Consider the following 15,296-nt stretch of genomic DNA (forward strand, 5'->3'; position numbering starts at 1 on the left):
AATGACTCCAAAATAGACAAAGAAAACAGAAAAACAAAATCCCTCATTTCTGTATTAATGCTCATTATTTGAAACACAGACATGAAGGTTGATAATGTGGCCCTTGGATCATATTATTTAAAAAAATTTAAGCAGAAAAAAAAACAGTTGGAGATACTAGTTGCTTATTATTATAATAATGATTTTTGAAGTGTCTTATCGTTCTAGAAGTAGTCTTGCTTTTAATGGTAACTATGATTATTTTAGAGTCTTGTTTAGAAGTAGTCTTGCTTTTAAGTGGTAACTCGGTGCGAATTCAAAGTGACGGTTCACTGTTGTCGTGCATGCGCAGGCCGACACCTGCCCTGGCCATGGGTAACCATGGTGACAAAAGCTGCTAGCTAAAGGCTACATCGAGTAGAGTGTTTTATTAAAGCTGTCGTTTAAATACTGCAGACTTTCTTCATCTTGTTTAAATGAGGTTTTTGTAGAAGTCTACCTAGCTGAAGCTGTGAGGCTATACCCATATGACACGAAAGAAATAAAATCAAGTCATTGTGATGAACTACATATTAATTAAAGTGTAAATATGGAGTTTATCAGAACATACAGTTAAGCCTACTAAAGTTGAACCAGCACTCCTTTACTAACCGCTATGATAAAAGTAAGGAGTGGAACTAATCGCCAACACATCACACAAAATACCACATCATCTGCAATACAAATAATTCATATTTCATTTATAAAAAAATGTGTAATGAATGACCAACGAGCAATAATGTATTCATGTCACAAAAAGCTCTTTACCTTCTTGCTTCTTCTTCACAGATCCTACAAAGATCTCCTACATTTTCCCAAACGGTGAGTCCCGGGTACATTCTGTCAGATTTACTGCAGAAGAACCAACGTTAGCTGCTTTCAGTGAAGCATCTAAAAATTAAATATGTTGTAAAGAAAGTGCTTTGTAGCAGGAAGCTTTTCATTTAAAGTGCAGCGTTTGGCCTTTTGGTTTGCTTTATTATTCATATTGAGGGAACAAGCTTTTCAGATAAGAAAAGCGTCACAGCTCCATGTGTCCATCTACTGTGTGGTGATGAGGTGGACGATCATCTGGATGATGCGAGACTCGCGGGGACACAGATCTATGTTAGGATTCCTGATCTTATCCTCCAGCAGCTCATCCAGTTCCCAACGCAGCTCCTTCACTAGCGCGGCCACCTTGGTCACAGAAAAACACAGAAATAAATCATATAGTAACAGTATATATATTCTCCAACACTTCAGTGGTCATTGTACGCTTTCTTATGAAGTCCCAGACATGACACGGTAATAAAATAAATTCATTAATTGTGGCCCAGAATTAGCTATGACATGCACATGAATCACTAATTCTACAACACGTGCATGAAATACTAATCAATAATATTAAGTATATTGCCGGTAGTTAGCGTGGCTAGTTGCTGCAGCAACGGCAGATGTTGTTAATGTGGACCAGATCAAACAATGAACAAATGAACAATATGTCTAAATAGAAAAAAGTGATGCAAATACTACAAAATAAAGTGATATATTGCTAAAAAAAAAACATAATTGCACTAACATATGCAAAGCACATAAATGCCCGTTCACCAGGTGTCAGTGAACCACATCAGACGTTGTTAAACTACTTCACTCCTCAATGCATTGTAGCTTGGGCGTTGATTGCACTTTATTTTCATAAAACATACTGGGCACTTTCATAGATGTATGATGACTTTTTGAAAAACTTAACAGAATCAGAATCTGTTCTAGAAGGCAAAGTTAAACTGTTTTTAAAACTGTAAGTTGACAGTTTGATAAACGTACTATTTATTACAGTTAATTAACATTTACTTGTTCTCGCAAATAAAACATATATACTGCTTTTCATACCATTTTGTATTGATATCGCGATCTATATCTTAGTATCAAGATAGATCATATTGTGACATGCAATTTGTGAATCGTATCATATCGTCAAATTCAAGGCAATGCACACCTCTACTACATAACAATATCTTCAGATATTATTAATTACTATTACATGGCCACAAATTACGGTACTATTGTGTGTACATTATACTTTGAAACACAAAGTAGTGTTTTTTTTGTAAAAACATTAAGTATTTTATTTATTTTCTTGTCTGGGGCTCCGTACCTTCCTATGTAGGTGTTAGGGAGAACTCTTTGCATCTTGACACTGACCTGATATGAGGGAGCAGCAAATTTAATCCATCCATCATCCAGAGAGAGGACAAACTCTCCGTTGTGCAGCTCCACGTTGATCTGGCTGCCCCCGAACAGCAGCAGCGGGAACACGGACGTCATGCTGCAGTCCCTGATAAACACACGTCTGGTTTTCACCTTCTCGAGGTAAACCAGGAACGGGCTCTCGTAGAGACGAGTCTGTGGAGCAAACAAAACAAAAGCAGGTTTGTTTTGCATTCACAGCTGTGCTTTGTAATATACATATGATGTGTTTGCTTTTTAGGCCTCACATGGTGGTTGACAGAGGACGGGTGCACGTGCACATAGCCGTCACTCTTGGTCAAGAAGCGGAGCTCGCTGGCTTTGGGCAGCTTCTTCAACTCGCCATCGCTGTAGTACTCCTCAGGAGTTTGAACCTGGAGAAGGACAATGCAAGCCTTTTTAGTTCAACTTGAGCTTTGGATGTTTCACATTTTAGATTTAAAATGACTGTAAAGGCACCTGGATCACGTTGGGATAGAGCGCAGCGCAGAGCATGGCCGACATCAGACTGATGTTTTCAGAGTTCAGGTTAGCCTGGAAAAATAAACAGAACTGTTCAGGATGTGGTTCATGATGAAGGCCAGATGGTTCGATTATGAGTGTGTGTGTGTGTGTGTGTGTGTGTGTGTGTGTGTGTGTGTGTGTGTGTGTGTGTGTGTGTGTGTGTGTGTGTCAGGGTTGGGATCAATGACATTTTTCATTTACAAATACGTCTTTAATTATCCATGTTTAATTTAGGGATGCACAATTCATCGATTTTTAATCGCAATCACAATTTTGGTTGCCATGATTATTTGAAGCTTAGCCTTTGGCACATTGGGTTATATTTTTTTAAATATTTTTTATAATAATTTTTATTTAAAGCTTCATTTTGCACTGCAAAATGTACATATTGTTTTAAAGTAGTGTAATAATTTTTTTTACCAAATAATTTTTTTACCAAATATGATAAATAATTGTGATTCTAATGGTGATTACAATATTGATCAAAATAATCATGATTATCTTTTTGGCCATAATCGTGCAGCCCATGTTCAATTACAATTACGAAGACCAGCATTTTTTCAAATTACAATATTACATTTTTTTTTTTCCCCCTGAAAGTCATTTACAATTACATTCAAATGAAATTAAGCAGAGTCTGCTGATGCTCGTGTCTGCAGTGACCACTTGGTCAGAGGTATGTTAGCGTGTGTTTATATAGCATTAGGTTGTCATTAAATACTCATTTACTAAGTAATGATTATTAAGTTACCACCGCTAATTTAATATGGACTTCTTTCACCCCCGCACACTGTGCACAGTAAAAGCTGAACACCCTAATGCTATTTCACTACATGTAATAAAGTACTATTCAGTAGTAGTATATATGTATGTGACAAACAAACCTCTTGTATCCTTGACTGTCAGGCTAACGTTGTCGTTGAGATGTTTTACATGTTTGTTTACATTATAGCCGTTACTGCTAGCTGCTAGCATCTTAACACATAAAATAATAGAAGAACAAACTTCACCCTGGCAAAGACCAAATGATAATCATTGTGGAGCCGTTTGGTACTGAGGTTGTGGACCCACCCACTCACAAAAAAGTTACATTCCTCCATACTTTTATAAGCTTTCATCTGCTGTTTGGTGTAGTACGATGTCTGAAAGACCATATAGTTTGTGATATCAACAGCTTCGATGGTCGGCAAATCTTTATATTCTGTTGTATCTTTGTCTTGAAACTGGACCTAAATCAGTTCAATATAGACTCTTTGCAACGATTTCCTTCATAGGCGTATTCTCCATTTTTACTTCCTGACATTTATCTGAAATTACGCCCCCTTTGCGCGTCATCATAATCACGTGATGAAAACCCAGCGATTACAGTTCAATTAGGATTACAACAGCAACAGATTTTTAAATTACAAACACGTCCTCATTTCAATTTGTTGCCAATTACCTGATAACAATTATAATTGATCCCAACCCGTGTGTGTGTGCGTGCATGTGTGTGTGTCCAACCTCAGGACCCGTAGCCTTCAGGACTCCATCTGCGCCATGTGTCGAGGCGCGCTCGATGGCTCTGGCTCTCAGTCCCTCCCTGCAGAAGCCGATGTCAGACAGCAGCTCAGCAAACTGTCTCTTCAGGCTGGCAATCTCCTGCACAGGAAGCAACAGTTCTCACACTGTACGAGCTTCAACTCTCAATTCAACACTGTGTCATACCAACATCATGAAAAACTCTTTGTAAGTAAATTCAGCAAACTGACCTCTAAAACACGCGAGGACAGGAAGTTCTCCCTGCAGTAGGCATAGGAAGCCCTCGTCCCCTTCTTTGCAGCAGAGCACCATCCCTGCACAAGAGCATCATTCATCACATTAAGCATCCAAGCAGGATGGTTGTATCTTGGAACAATTCTATTGGTGAAACCTTCATACCTTATAAGCCTGTAGCAAAGTTAGATGGTCGCTATTGCCCACCGCGAATGCACGTCTCTTCATATTGGCTTCCTCTCGTTTATTCCAAGGAGACACCTGAAGGTGAACGAATATATAAAGGTTTTTAAATAAATTTTCCAGGACAAAGACACTAATTTAGTGAACAAAAAATAAATAAATAAATAAATCTTAAATATACAGTATATAAAAGACACCAGGGCTGTGGTCAATTACATCCATTACATTACGTTCAATCATCCATGTTCAATTACAATTAAATAATGATTACAGTGACCAACATTTTTTCCAATTTCAATTATTAATTTTCTCCTGAAAGTCAATTACAATTCATTTCTCAATTACAAAAGTAAAATTACATTTTTACAAACTATTATTGATATAGCGCTTGAAAACAGCCCACACGGGACCAAAGGGTTTAAATAATGATCTCATGTAGTTTCCAATTACACCAGAATTGTCATTATCAATTACGCAATTACAATTATAATTGATCCCAACTGTGAAAGACACACAACATTCAAAGCCAATGCCAAAATATGCATTTAAACAAAATAATTATTTTTAAAAAAAAGCAGCATGAAAATAAAAAATGTCATTAAAATGTCTTATCAGTGGTAAGAACTCTTACAAATGGTGATTTAGAGGCCAGGCTGGCAGCGATGGTGAGCGCAGGGTCGAGGCAGCGGAACATGGAGCCAAAGAGCATAAGTTTCCCGATGCGGACGTCGACGGGCAGGTTGGCCAGGTGGTAACCCAGCGGGGTCAGCTTCTCATCTGCTGTCAGCGCTCCTAGGTCCTGGAGCTGCTGACTGGCTGCCTCCAGGCTTTCCAGATCCGGGGGTTCGATGATTTGAGAGAAGACCGACTCTAGGGTCTTCTCAGCAAACAGGTCCAGGATCTTAATCCTGTTGAGGAGAGGAGATGTGAAAGCAGCTGGAGAACCAAAAACCAAGATAGTGGGAGATTAAATCCACTTCTACCTCAGAAAATGTGTGCACAAATGAAAATAAAAGCAAGGTTTCTATTATGTACATAAACAGAAATAAAACATGAGGCAGATGGAGGTACCTAAGGCAGAGCTGCTCCAGGGGAACTCTCTGGATCTCAGGCAGCTGTTGCTCAGCCAGCTGGTGCTTGAAGCAGTGGCTGGTGAACAGGTGAAAGCAGACGCCTGAGGCCACGCGGCCAGCTCGACCTTTCCTCTGCATCGCGTTGGCCCGAGAAACCCACGAGTCCTCCAGGCTCTCCATACATTTGGCGGCATCGTACCTACGAGCAAAACACAAAATGCATCAGAGCGCGTCCCAAATCAAGCTCATTTGATATCAGGCTGACAAAACACACGCTTACGTTTTTTCTTTCATTTTTCCAGAATCGATCACATACACCACGTCGTCGATGGTAACCGACGTCTCTGCGATGTTCGTGGAGATTATAATTTTTGTGACACCGTCTGGAGGGCGGCTGAAAATGGCCTTCTGCTCCTCATTGGAGAGCGAGGAATGCAGAGGATACACCACACACCTGACAACACAGTCACAATAAGCATCTATCACACACAAATGTTTTTTCAGTATGAAAAAAACCCAAAAAACTGTTGAGGAAGCTGAGAAGTTTCTTTGTAAAATCGATGAAAACAAACAATCAATCAGACCTGGATGACCCCTTGTGATTGAACATCGTGTTAGCTTGAAGCCTCTCGTAGAGCATTCTGATCTCAGCCATGCCGGGCATAAACACCAACACTGCACCTGTAACCACATTATAGAATGTTATAATAACAGGAAGTGACTAAATCTATACATCTGAGACAAGGCAATGCAAGGCAAATTTATTTGTATAGTACATGTCATATGCAAGGGAATTATTGTGCTTTACATGATTAAAAAGTGCAACAGAAAACATAAAACAGTTTAAAAATCAAAAAGAACATTAAAATCATCAGGAAAAAAAAAAAATTTAAATCAGGAATAAAAACTTTCAATCAACAATAGTATGATTAAAAATCTCCCTCTCAGTCATACGCAGTAGAGAAAAACACGTCTTCAACTTAGATTTAAAAATGTTTACATCACTAAATACTCAATTATAACCCAGAGCTCTTCTTCTAATGTTGATGATTCGTCAGAAGATCATAGAATAACAATAAATGTAGAAAAAAGAAAAGCTGTGTAAGTGAAACCAGGCAGAGATTGTTCCTACCTGGAGGATATTTGTGGTTTCCTTCCACAATCCACTCCAGCAGTCGTTCCACCAGGTCCATGTTAATCTTATCCAGGTCCATCGCAGCAATTGTTTTGAGCACAGGTGCACTAACATCTACATAAACCAAAAAAAAACATCCCATCAGTTGGTCTGAATAAACCCAGAAGAAGAAACCCATCATCAGTAGCTAATCAGGTTTGGGGTCGATTACATTTTTAAACTACAATTACGTCTTCAATTATCCATGTTCAGAAACTCAATTATGATTTTGACGACTGACATTTTTTCCCAGTTACAATTAAAATGAAAAGTATTACTTAATCTATTACTAAAGTTCTATTACAATTCATAAAATTTACTGAGCCTGAAATAAATAACCCCATAAAACTTAACTATCCTCTTGTGTTAGCTTTCTGTTAGCATCCCTTATGATAACAGGTCAGTTTTGACCCATGTCTTAAACCACTTGTAAAATACACAAAGAAATATTATCCCATCATCCGATTAGTTTTTCATCTCTGGTTACCTCGTTAGACTAGTACCTAATCAATGAAAATATTGGTACTTATGGTTTTGGTGAGGACATCTGAGCCTTTTTTGTGTCAGTATAAAAGTATTTAAATGGTAAAATGATCCTCAAGATTCACTGACAGGTAGAGGTAAAACTTGGTATGCTTTAAAAATTGTTAATGTAACATGGTTCTCCAGGTTTGCGTTTAAATAAATTGTAATCGACAGTTTTTATAGAATTTCCATGCCAATTACAATTATCTGAACTCAATTACAATTTAATTATGATTATGACGGCAACACATTTTTAAAATTACAAACAGAATTATAATTACATCATAATTGTAATTAATTATCAATTACACAATGACTCTTATAATGGACTCCAACCCTGGCTGAGATCAGCCTTTTTCAATATGTTCTCACGTACCGCTGTATCTGATGAAAAGTTCCTGCAGGCAAAGATCCTGGTCGGGAATCGAGTCTTTGACAAAATCCGTTTTGTCAAAAGACTCAGAGTCGTCAAACACGTAATCCATGGCATTCCTGGGCCCACCTTTGTATCCTGGCCCATAGATGCGGGATGAATTGTGTTTCCGCTTATAAGGGCTGTTCCCCTCGATGACGTAGCTGCACAAACATGCAAACATGTCAAGCATTAAGGAGACACTGATTTTACTTAGTCATCTAATAAACAAGAATAACACACATACCTGGTTTCAGCAATGGCGTCTTCTAGAAAAAACTGTTCAACGGGGAAGGTTTGCCCTGGAACGACAGACTCGTTACAAAACTATCAAACATCTCCTGATAGAGTGTGTGTGTGTGTGTGTGTGTGTGTGTGTGTGTGTGTGTGTGTGTGTGTGTGTGTGTGTGTGTGTGTGTGTGTGTGTGTGTGTGTGTGTACTGGGATGATTACCTGGTATGTGGATGGTTGGACAGTTGGAGAAATACTCTGAGAAAAGCTCAGCATTCAGAGTGGCACTCATGAGGATGATTTTCATGTCTGGTCTCTGCACGATCAAGTCTTTGAGCACCAAAAGCAGGAAATCACTGAGACCAAATGGGAAAACAAAGCTTTAGAAACAGAAAATGAGAATCAACTGGTTTTTCCATTTTTATTAATCTGGTCTTGACCCTTATGAACAAAAATTCCTTGAATTTAAATCTTAATTTTTTTAATATATGGCTGTGTTCGAAATCATATACTAACGTACTACTCATACTAAGTCTGACGTCAAAATGAGTATGTAGTGTGTTCACATTAGATAGTATGGAAAGATTGAGTACGCAAGAAATACCCGGATGAATACTAAATTGTGACATTTTACAAGTATGCACAATGGGCATACTACTCATACTCAACCATCCCATGATGCATTGAGAGCACAATGTAAAATTGTCCTGGGACCAGCTTCAAGCTCAAAGTCAACATCCCCTTATCAAAATAAAAGCATCTCCTTGTCTTTTATTCGTTTTTTAACCATTTGTAAATAGGGCTCTTGTTTTGAAGTTTTTTCAGTAGCGCAATAGCGGGTCTCTGAAACTCCCTGAATTGTCGACTATAAACGATACTTATAGTTTATAAACTATACTTATAGTTTATAGTAGACAATATCTGTCTTGCACTTCCTTTAAGTGTGAGATCTCATCCTACCTCTCTTCTGTGCGCTCATGTACTTCGTCCACGATGACGTGTGTGACACCTTTGAGGTCGGCATCTCCCTCCAGCCTCCTCAGCAGCACACCTGTGGTGCAGTACAGTAATCTCGTAGCTGACGTCTAGTAGAAAGTGACAGAGAGAGACAGACTTCATTAGACTTCATTAGAGTTCAGAGAACACTAGGTGTGGCGGAATGTGTGAGCTATATCATTATCTGTACCTTGACGCTCTCCAGGCGGATCTGGTAGCCCACAGAGTTTCCCAGGGACTCTGCGCGCTCCTGTGCTACCCTCTGAGCCACGGAGATGGCAGAGATCCGTCTTGGCTGGGTGCAGACAATGTTGGCCACCTGCCCAGCAGGCCCTCTTAGGGAGGCATCCAGGATGAATTGAGGAATCTGAGTCGTTTTTCCACAACTACAGAAAAAAGCAGAAAATAGCCACAAAAGTTAAAAGCACCGTCATGTTTTGTTTTGGGTTTTTTAAACAACATTTTTAGTATTTAATATGGTAAAACCAGGGTTCTCGCAGCACTGTTAAGCGTAGGGGCCCCCAACGCTGTATTTGTGATCGCCTACAGTGCATATGGGGAATTTTCTGTTTTTTCCTTTTTTAATCGGTACCGTCATATTAATTGTTGCACACTTGGACACAAAAGGGACTTCCAGGAGTGCACATGGAAATGCTATGAAGAATTCCTGGTAAGAACCCTGATAAAACATTTCAAAGGAAAACACCATTTCAGTTTGGAATTCTCTAGGGCTCTATCTGACTCACCCTGTCATCCCGCTGACCACCAGCACTTGACTCTGGTCCAGCAGATCTAAAATGTTCTCCCTTTCCTGCCAAGCCGGGAGGTTCTTCCTCTGAACCAGCATGGACATATAGTGCCTGGATGACTGAGGTGACAACAGGAAGAAAGCAAGGCAGTCAGGGTCAGATGAACACAATCAGATGTATAGGATGTGAGGAAAGATAATTGATATGTCACATATTTACCTGTTTCCTCTGGAACTGCTGGCACAGCTTGCTGTTTTCTGACAGAATGTTGGTGAGGTTGTGGTTGTGCTTGCTGACCATCTTCTTCCTCACACTGATATAACTGTCATTCTCAAATACATCAGCTTTGTCCTCCGGCCAAAACAGTCCTTCCCCATCATACTCCTCTCCCTCTGAGGAATCGGAATCAGACTCTCTAACACAAAACAAGCAAAGCGTGAGTTAAAATTTGTCATTTTTCTCCACCAGAAACCACATTAATGTATATTTAGGACTGTGTGCTTACTCATTGGGGTCATCAAATTCCCCACTTTGTAGATCCTGAAGCAACTCCTTCAGTTCCTCTTGCTTCTCTTTAGTCATGAGGATCCTCTGTAAGGGCAGGTTGCGGGACTCTAGTGGAATGTCATTACATGACTTGACATTCCTTGAGCTGGTGGTCAAGGACAAAGGAAGAGCTTTGTGACCACTTTTCTCCTCTCTCCTTCTGTCTTTATCTCTGTTTCGATCTAGATCTGTATTTGTGGTTCCCCAATCTTGACCTGCGTCTCTGTCTCCACCTTGGCTGGTGCTTTGCTCATTTTGAGCAGGTCTGCTGAGAAATACAGAGACAAAGAAGAACATGTAGGAGAAACTGCAGACATGTTTTGGGTGACCATACATCCGGATCTACCCGGAAACGTCCTCTTTTCACGTCTTGTCTGGACCGTACGGCCGGATTTTACAAACTCATAAAAATATCAGGGTTTCCCAAGGACCTGAACGCATTTAGGGGAACATGTTAATTTCAATGGCCGTAACTCCGCTAATATTTGCTCTAAGAAATTCCAGCCTTTTCTGAAAGCTAATGAGTTGCTCTTTACAGCCAGTATCATGTCATTATGGTAATTTTACTCACACGTGACTGAATCATAAAAGATGCCGCTTTGTTTTGACAAAATCATTGCACACGAGGAAAAAAAAGAGAGACTAAAGTCTGAGATGGATGGAAAGAGACCAAATACTTGTAGAATTAATTAAAAATGTCACCAGGAAAACCACAATGGAAGTTCAAAGAGGGATTTGAAAACTAAGGAGCCACTGGGAGAAACTTAGTCAGCATGGGACCATGTGATGTAAACTTTCTCAGTTATTTATTGAGGTGTTTATTTAAAGGGGACATATGATGAAAAATTCACTTTTGCTCTCTTTTTGAACACATATGAAGTAACTTGATTGTCACTCGGCACACAAAATATGAAATAAATCCATCCAGTCCTTTCTTTGTGGTCTGTGTAAGTATTACAACACAGAGGAAAGTGCCCAGTTTCAAATTTTCTAACTTTGTGACGTCACAAGCTGAATCGCGAAAGTAAATACTCTCCCCTCCGCTGGTAACTCCACCCATTGACTCCACCCCCAACCTGATCAAAACTTTTGCCAAAGTCCGCCATTGTTTTTCTCGCTTTAACATAGTGGTGCTTTTTGGTCGCTTTATTGCTCCAGTGACGTGATGACCAGGGAACTGTGTGTGTGTTTTTTTTTTTTTTTTTAATTTATTTCTTTATTTAAGTAAGGACAGTACATATAAATGAACATTCAAAAAAATTTATATATGCCATATTGTAGCCAACGGCTAATTTCCATCTGTTGTCCCTAGACAGGCTGATGTAATGTGTGTGTGTGTGTAGCCGGGTGACGGGGAGAGAGAGGGCTGATCACTTCTTTTTGGCCATATGTTTACGGCACTTATCATTAAAAGCGCCGCTTTTAAGGTTTAAATGATCAACTTACGGAGTTACTAAAGGATGAGTTCACTCAGAGTGTAGGCTTATTCAAAAAGTTAACCGCTTTAATTTTGCCCCAGCCGTCTCGCCGTAGCTGGAGAGAGGGGCTGCTGCCTCTGCTCTACAGGCAGTGGAGGACGGTGGAGTTGTCGCTTGAAGTCACTTGAAAAGTTCAATTTTTTTTAACTTTGAGCGATTAGGTTATGCAGGACCTCTTGAATTCGCATCATTTATATTGATTTTGAATGCAATCTAGTCACTTCAGTTGCGTTTACCTTTAGTGTGTGCCACCCCGCAGAAGAGAGGGCAGGGGGAGGGGGAGGTCTTTGATACTCCAGGGACACACCCCTCAAAACGGAGCGCTCCGAAAGAGCTGGATTATACATGGTATTAAACCTCCCCCGTTGCTTGATTTATGTTACGTTTTGACCAAACCCCGACACAGATATGTCATTTAGACCACGGGAAACTTTTAAAAGGTGAAATGGGTACAATATGTCCCTTTTATTGATTATTTACTGTTCTGTAAGCCTTGAGTTTTTTTTTTTTCTTTATTTTTTTTTAATTTCTAGGAGGAGATGTTCCTCATTGTTAAGAAGGTATACGTGAGATTTCAGGAGATCAAAGACCAATTGAATATAATAACCAATATAATGCATTCTCACACGTGGTGATTGACTTCTGTCATTTTGTAAATTCTTTGTAAAAAAGAGAGAAATGCATTTTTGAACCTTATAAACAATAACAACTTATTTATCTATTATATTGCATTTGCAAAATAGATAAAAAATTTAAATTTAAAAAAAACATTGAGTAATTTGAGAATGCTGAGGTCGGACCAAGTGTCCTCTTTTTTGGAAATCATGATATGGTCACCCTGGACATGTTGGTATTATTTTAAAGTGTTACTGAGTAAAGCAGGAGTGTCAAACTCATTTAAGTTCACGGGACAAATACAGACCAGTTCGATCACAAGTGGGGTGCACGTTTTAGGTGGAAAAAATGAACAATTTCTTCATTAATGTGCCCAAGTTAGCACTCAATCAACATTATCTTAGCAATAAGTGACAAATACTTAAAATGACCTTTGATTTTTAGACCATTTTTTTTATTTAATTTGGGGAGATTTTGTGTAATCATTTAAGGGAAAATTGCAGGATTTGGGAAAAAGTTTGTTCTTTCAACAACAATTTGCAACTGAATAATTTGGTAATTTACACAATAATTCATGTTTTCTCTGTCATTTTCCCTTATTCCTGTGGGCCGAATTGGATGGTCTGAAAGGCCGTATTTGGCCCCTAGCCTTGAGTTTGACAAGCGGAGTAAACGTACCTGATGGAGCAAGCTGGTCCAAATCCAAAATCTAAACTGAAATCATTTTTGTCATCCCAGAGAAAAACATCTCTTCCTCCTCCACCTCCTTTGTTTGGCTTTCCAACACTTCTCTTTGTATCCATTTCTCTGCAAAATAAAAAAATAGTAATTAAAATGACCAACAATATTGAATTTTATTCTAGATGCATTGAAAACCTCCAACACATTACTAAGCTTCCTAAAATTGCTGAACAGAATATACTCATAAAATCAGCTTTGTGTCTTTGCAGTAAACCTGTGAGAAAGGATGAGAACCGCACAGTTTCATTTAATCTCTGTTTACAGGCTTTCACAGAAGAAAAGTTAAGAAGTAAAACAGCCCAAATGTGCTAAAACTGCATTTTGTAATACCAAATTAAAAGTAGTTATTTTTTGTGTTTTTTTGACTCATTTTCTGTGTATTTGGTAATTCCTTATTTTTCGTGTGTATTTTTAGTTATTTTCAATGTATTTCTTGCTATTTTTGTGGGTTGTTGGAGTCATTTTATGTGTTTTTTTGTGAATTTCTTTGAGTCAAGTTGTCTCTGTCTTTAAGGGAGCTTAATAACTGAGGTCATAATTTAGATTGTTCCATATTCCGACACCCTGAACTGAAATGCACCTTTCATTTGTATCTGTTCTCAATTTTGTGTTTTTTAAATATCTGTATTCCTCACTATAGAAGCTAGCTTATCTGTTTTTTGTTTTGTTTTTTTGACGTAGTTAAGGCCAACATTAATATGGTTAAAAAATGTGTTAATATGTATTCTATACAGTAAGTATTGCTTTGAATTATCTTTAAAAAAAAAAGAAAACACGTTAATGGCTTTAGATACGCTAATAATAATAATAATAATAATAATAATAATAATAATAATAATAATAATAATAATAATAATAATAATAATAATAATGATTATTGAAGTGTCTTACCGTTCTAGAAGTAGTCTTGCTTTTAAGTGGTAACTATGATTGTTTTAGAGTCTTGTTTAGAAGTAGTCTTGCTTTTAAGTGGTAACTCGGTTCGAATTCGAAGTGACGTTTCACTGTTGTCGCGCATGCGCAGACCGACACCTGCCCTGGTCATATGTAACCATGGTAACAAAAGCTGCTAGCTAAAGGCTACATCGAGTAGAGTGGTTTATTAAAGCTGTCGTTTAAATACTGCAGACTTTCTTCATCTTGTTTAAATGAGGTTTTTGTAGAAGTCTACCTAGCTGAAGCTGTGAGGCTATACCCATATGACACGAAAGAAATAAAATCAAGTCATTGTGATGAACTACATATTAATTAAAGTGTAAAAATGTAGTTTATCAGAACATACAGTTAAGCCTACTAAAGTTGAACCAGCACTCCTTTACTAACCGCTATGATAAAAGTAAGGAGTGGAACTAATCGCCAACACATCACACAAAATACCGCATCATCTGCAATACAAATAATTAATATTTCATTTATAAAAAATGTGTAATGAATGACCAATGAGCAATAATGTAAGTTTTCTCAGAAATGGGGAACTGGTGGCCCTTGGTTTAATTTGGTTTAAAATGACTCCAAAAACACACAAAATGACTACAAAAATACACAAAAAAGACTACAAGGGGTACACAAAAAGACCAAAAATATGACTCCAAAATGCCCAAAAAGAGAACAAAATTGTCTCCAAACACACACAAAATAACAAAAACATACAAAATGACAGCAAATATATACAACACAACTCCAAAAAACACTCAAAAGGACATCCACAACACAGAAAATGATTCGAAAAACACTCAAAAATATTTCTAAAAACACAAAAATGACAACAAATATACACAAAATAATGAATTTGATAAAAAAAAAAAAGACAACAACTGCAAAAATACACGAAAAGGCAGAATAATACGATGGAGCATTGTAGTCAGTAAAAAAAAAAAAAATCCGTTTTCCCAATTAATTTTTTTTTTTTTAAATCCGTTTTCCAAATTAATATTTTTTTTAAATCCTTTTTCCGAATTAATATTTCTTTTAAATCCGTTTCCCGAAATAATTATTTTTTTTTAAATCCATTTTCCGAAATAATATTTTTTTTTAAATCCGTTTCCCGAAATAATTATTTTTTTTTAA

The 15,296-nt window shown here is 37.9% G+C and overlaps 1 protein-coding gene across 2 annotated transcripts; it reads right to left on the bottom strand.

Moving 5' to 3' along the window:
* Positions 1-985: 985 nt before the first annotated feature.
* Positions 986-14,160, bottom strand: LOC114465340 (putative ATP-dependent RNA helicase DHX57). Of its 2 annotated transcripts, none has more exons than XM_028450284.1 (22): positions 14,121-14,160; positions 13,167-13,295; positions 10,355-10,663; positions 10,069-10,264; positions 9,847-9,968; positions 9,291-9,486; positions 9,065-9,189; positions 8,327-8,460; positions 8,121-8,175; positions 7,838-8,037; positions 6,895-7,011; positions 6,347-6,443; positions 6,043-6,216; positions 5,761-5,961; positions 5,321-5,597; positions 4,672-4,767; positions 4,503-4,586; positions 4,255-4,392; positions 2,707-2,781; positions 2,496-2,621; positions 2,203-2,403; positions 986-1,197 (listed from the first exon to the last, which is right to left on the bottom strand). In XM_028450284.1, exons 2-22 carry the CDS (start codon positions 13,289-13,291, stop codon positions 1,060-1,062), a joined length of 3,186 nt encoding a protein of 1,061 aa, XP_028306085.1. In that variant the 5' UTR covers positions 13,292-13,295; positions 14,121-14,160; the 3' UTR covers positions 986-1,059. The 2 variants fall into 2 exon arrangements, with proteins under 2 accessions (XP_028306085.1, XP_028306086.1); XM_028450285.1 differs by having other exon boundaries at positions 1,060-1,197; positions 10,355-10,660.
* Positions 14,161-15,296: the final 1,136 nt, after the last annotated feature.

This window comes from Gouania willdenowi, chromosome 6 (genome assembly GCF_900634775.1).
Source record: "Gouania willdenowi chromosome 6, fGouWil2.1, whole genome shotgun sequence".
Taxonomy (NCBI): Eukaryota; Metazoa; Chordata; class Actinopteri; order Blenniiformes; family Gobiesocidae; genus Gouania; species Gouania willdenowi.

Coding starts and splice junctions, on each gene's coding strand:
- LOC114465340 (XM_028450284.1), bottom strand. CDS start 13,291: ATGGATACAAAGAGAAGTGTTGGAAAGCCAAACAAAGGAGGTGGAGGA. Junction 6,217..6,346: donor AATCACAAGGGGTCATCCAG/GTCTGATTGATT, acceptor CTGTGTTGTCAG/GTGTGTGGTGTATCCTCTGC. Junction 4,587..4,671: donor CTTTGCTACAGGCTTATAAG/GTATGAAGGTTT, acceptor GCTCTTGTGCAG/GGATGGTGCTCTGCTGCAAA.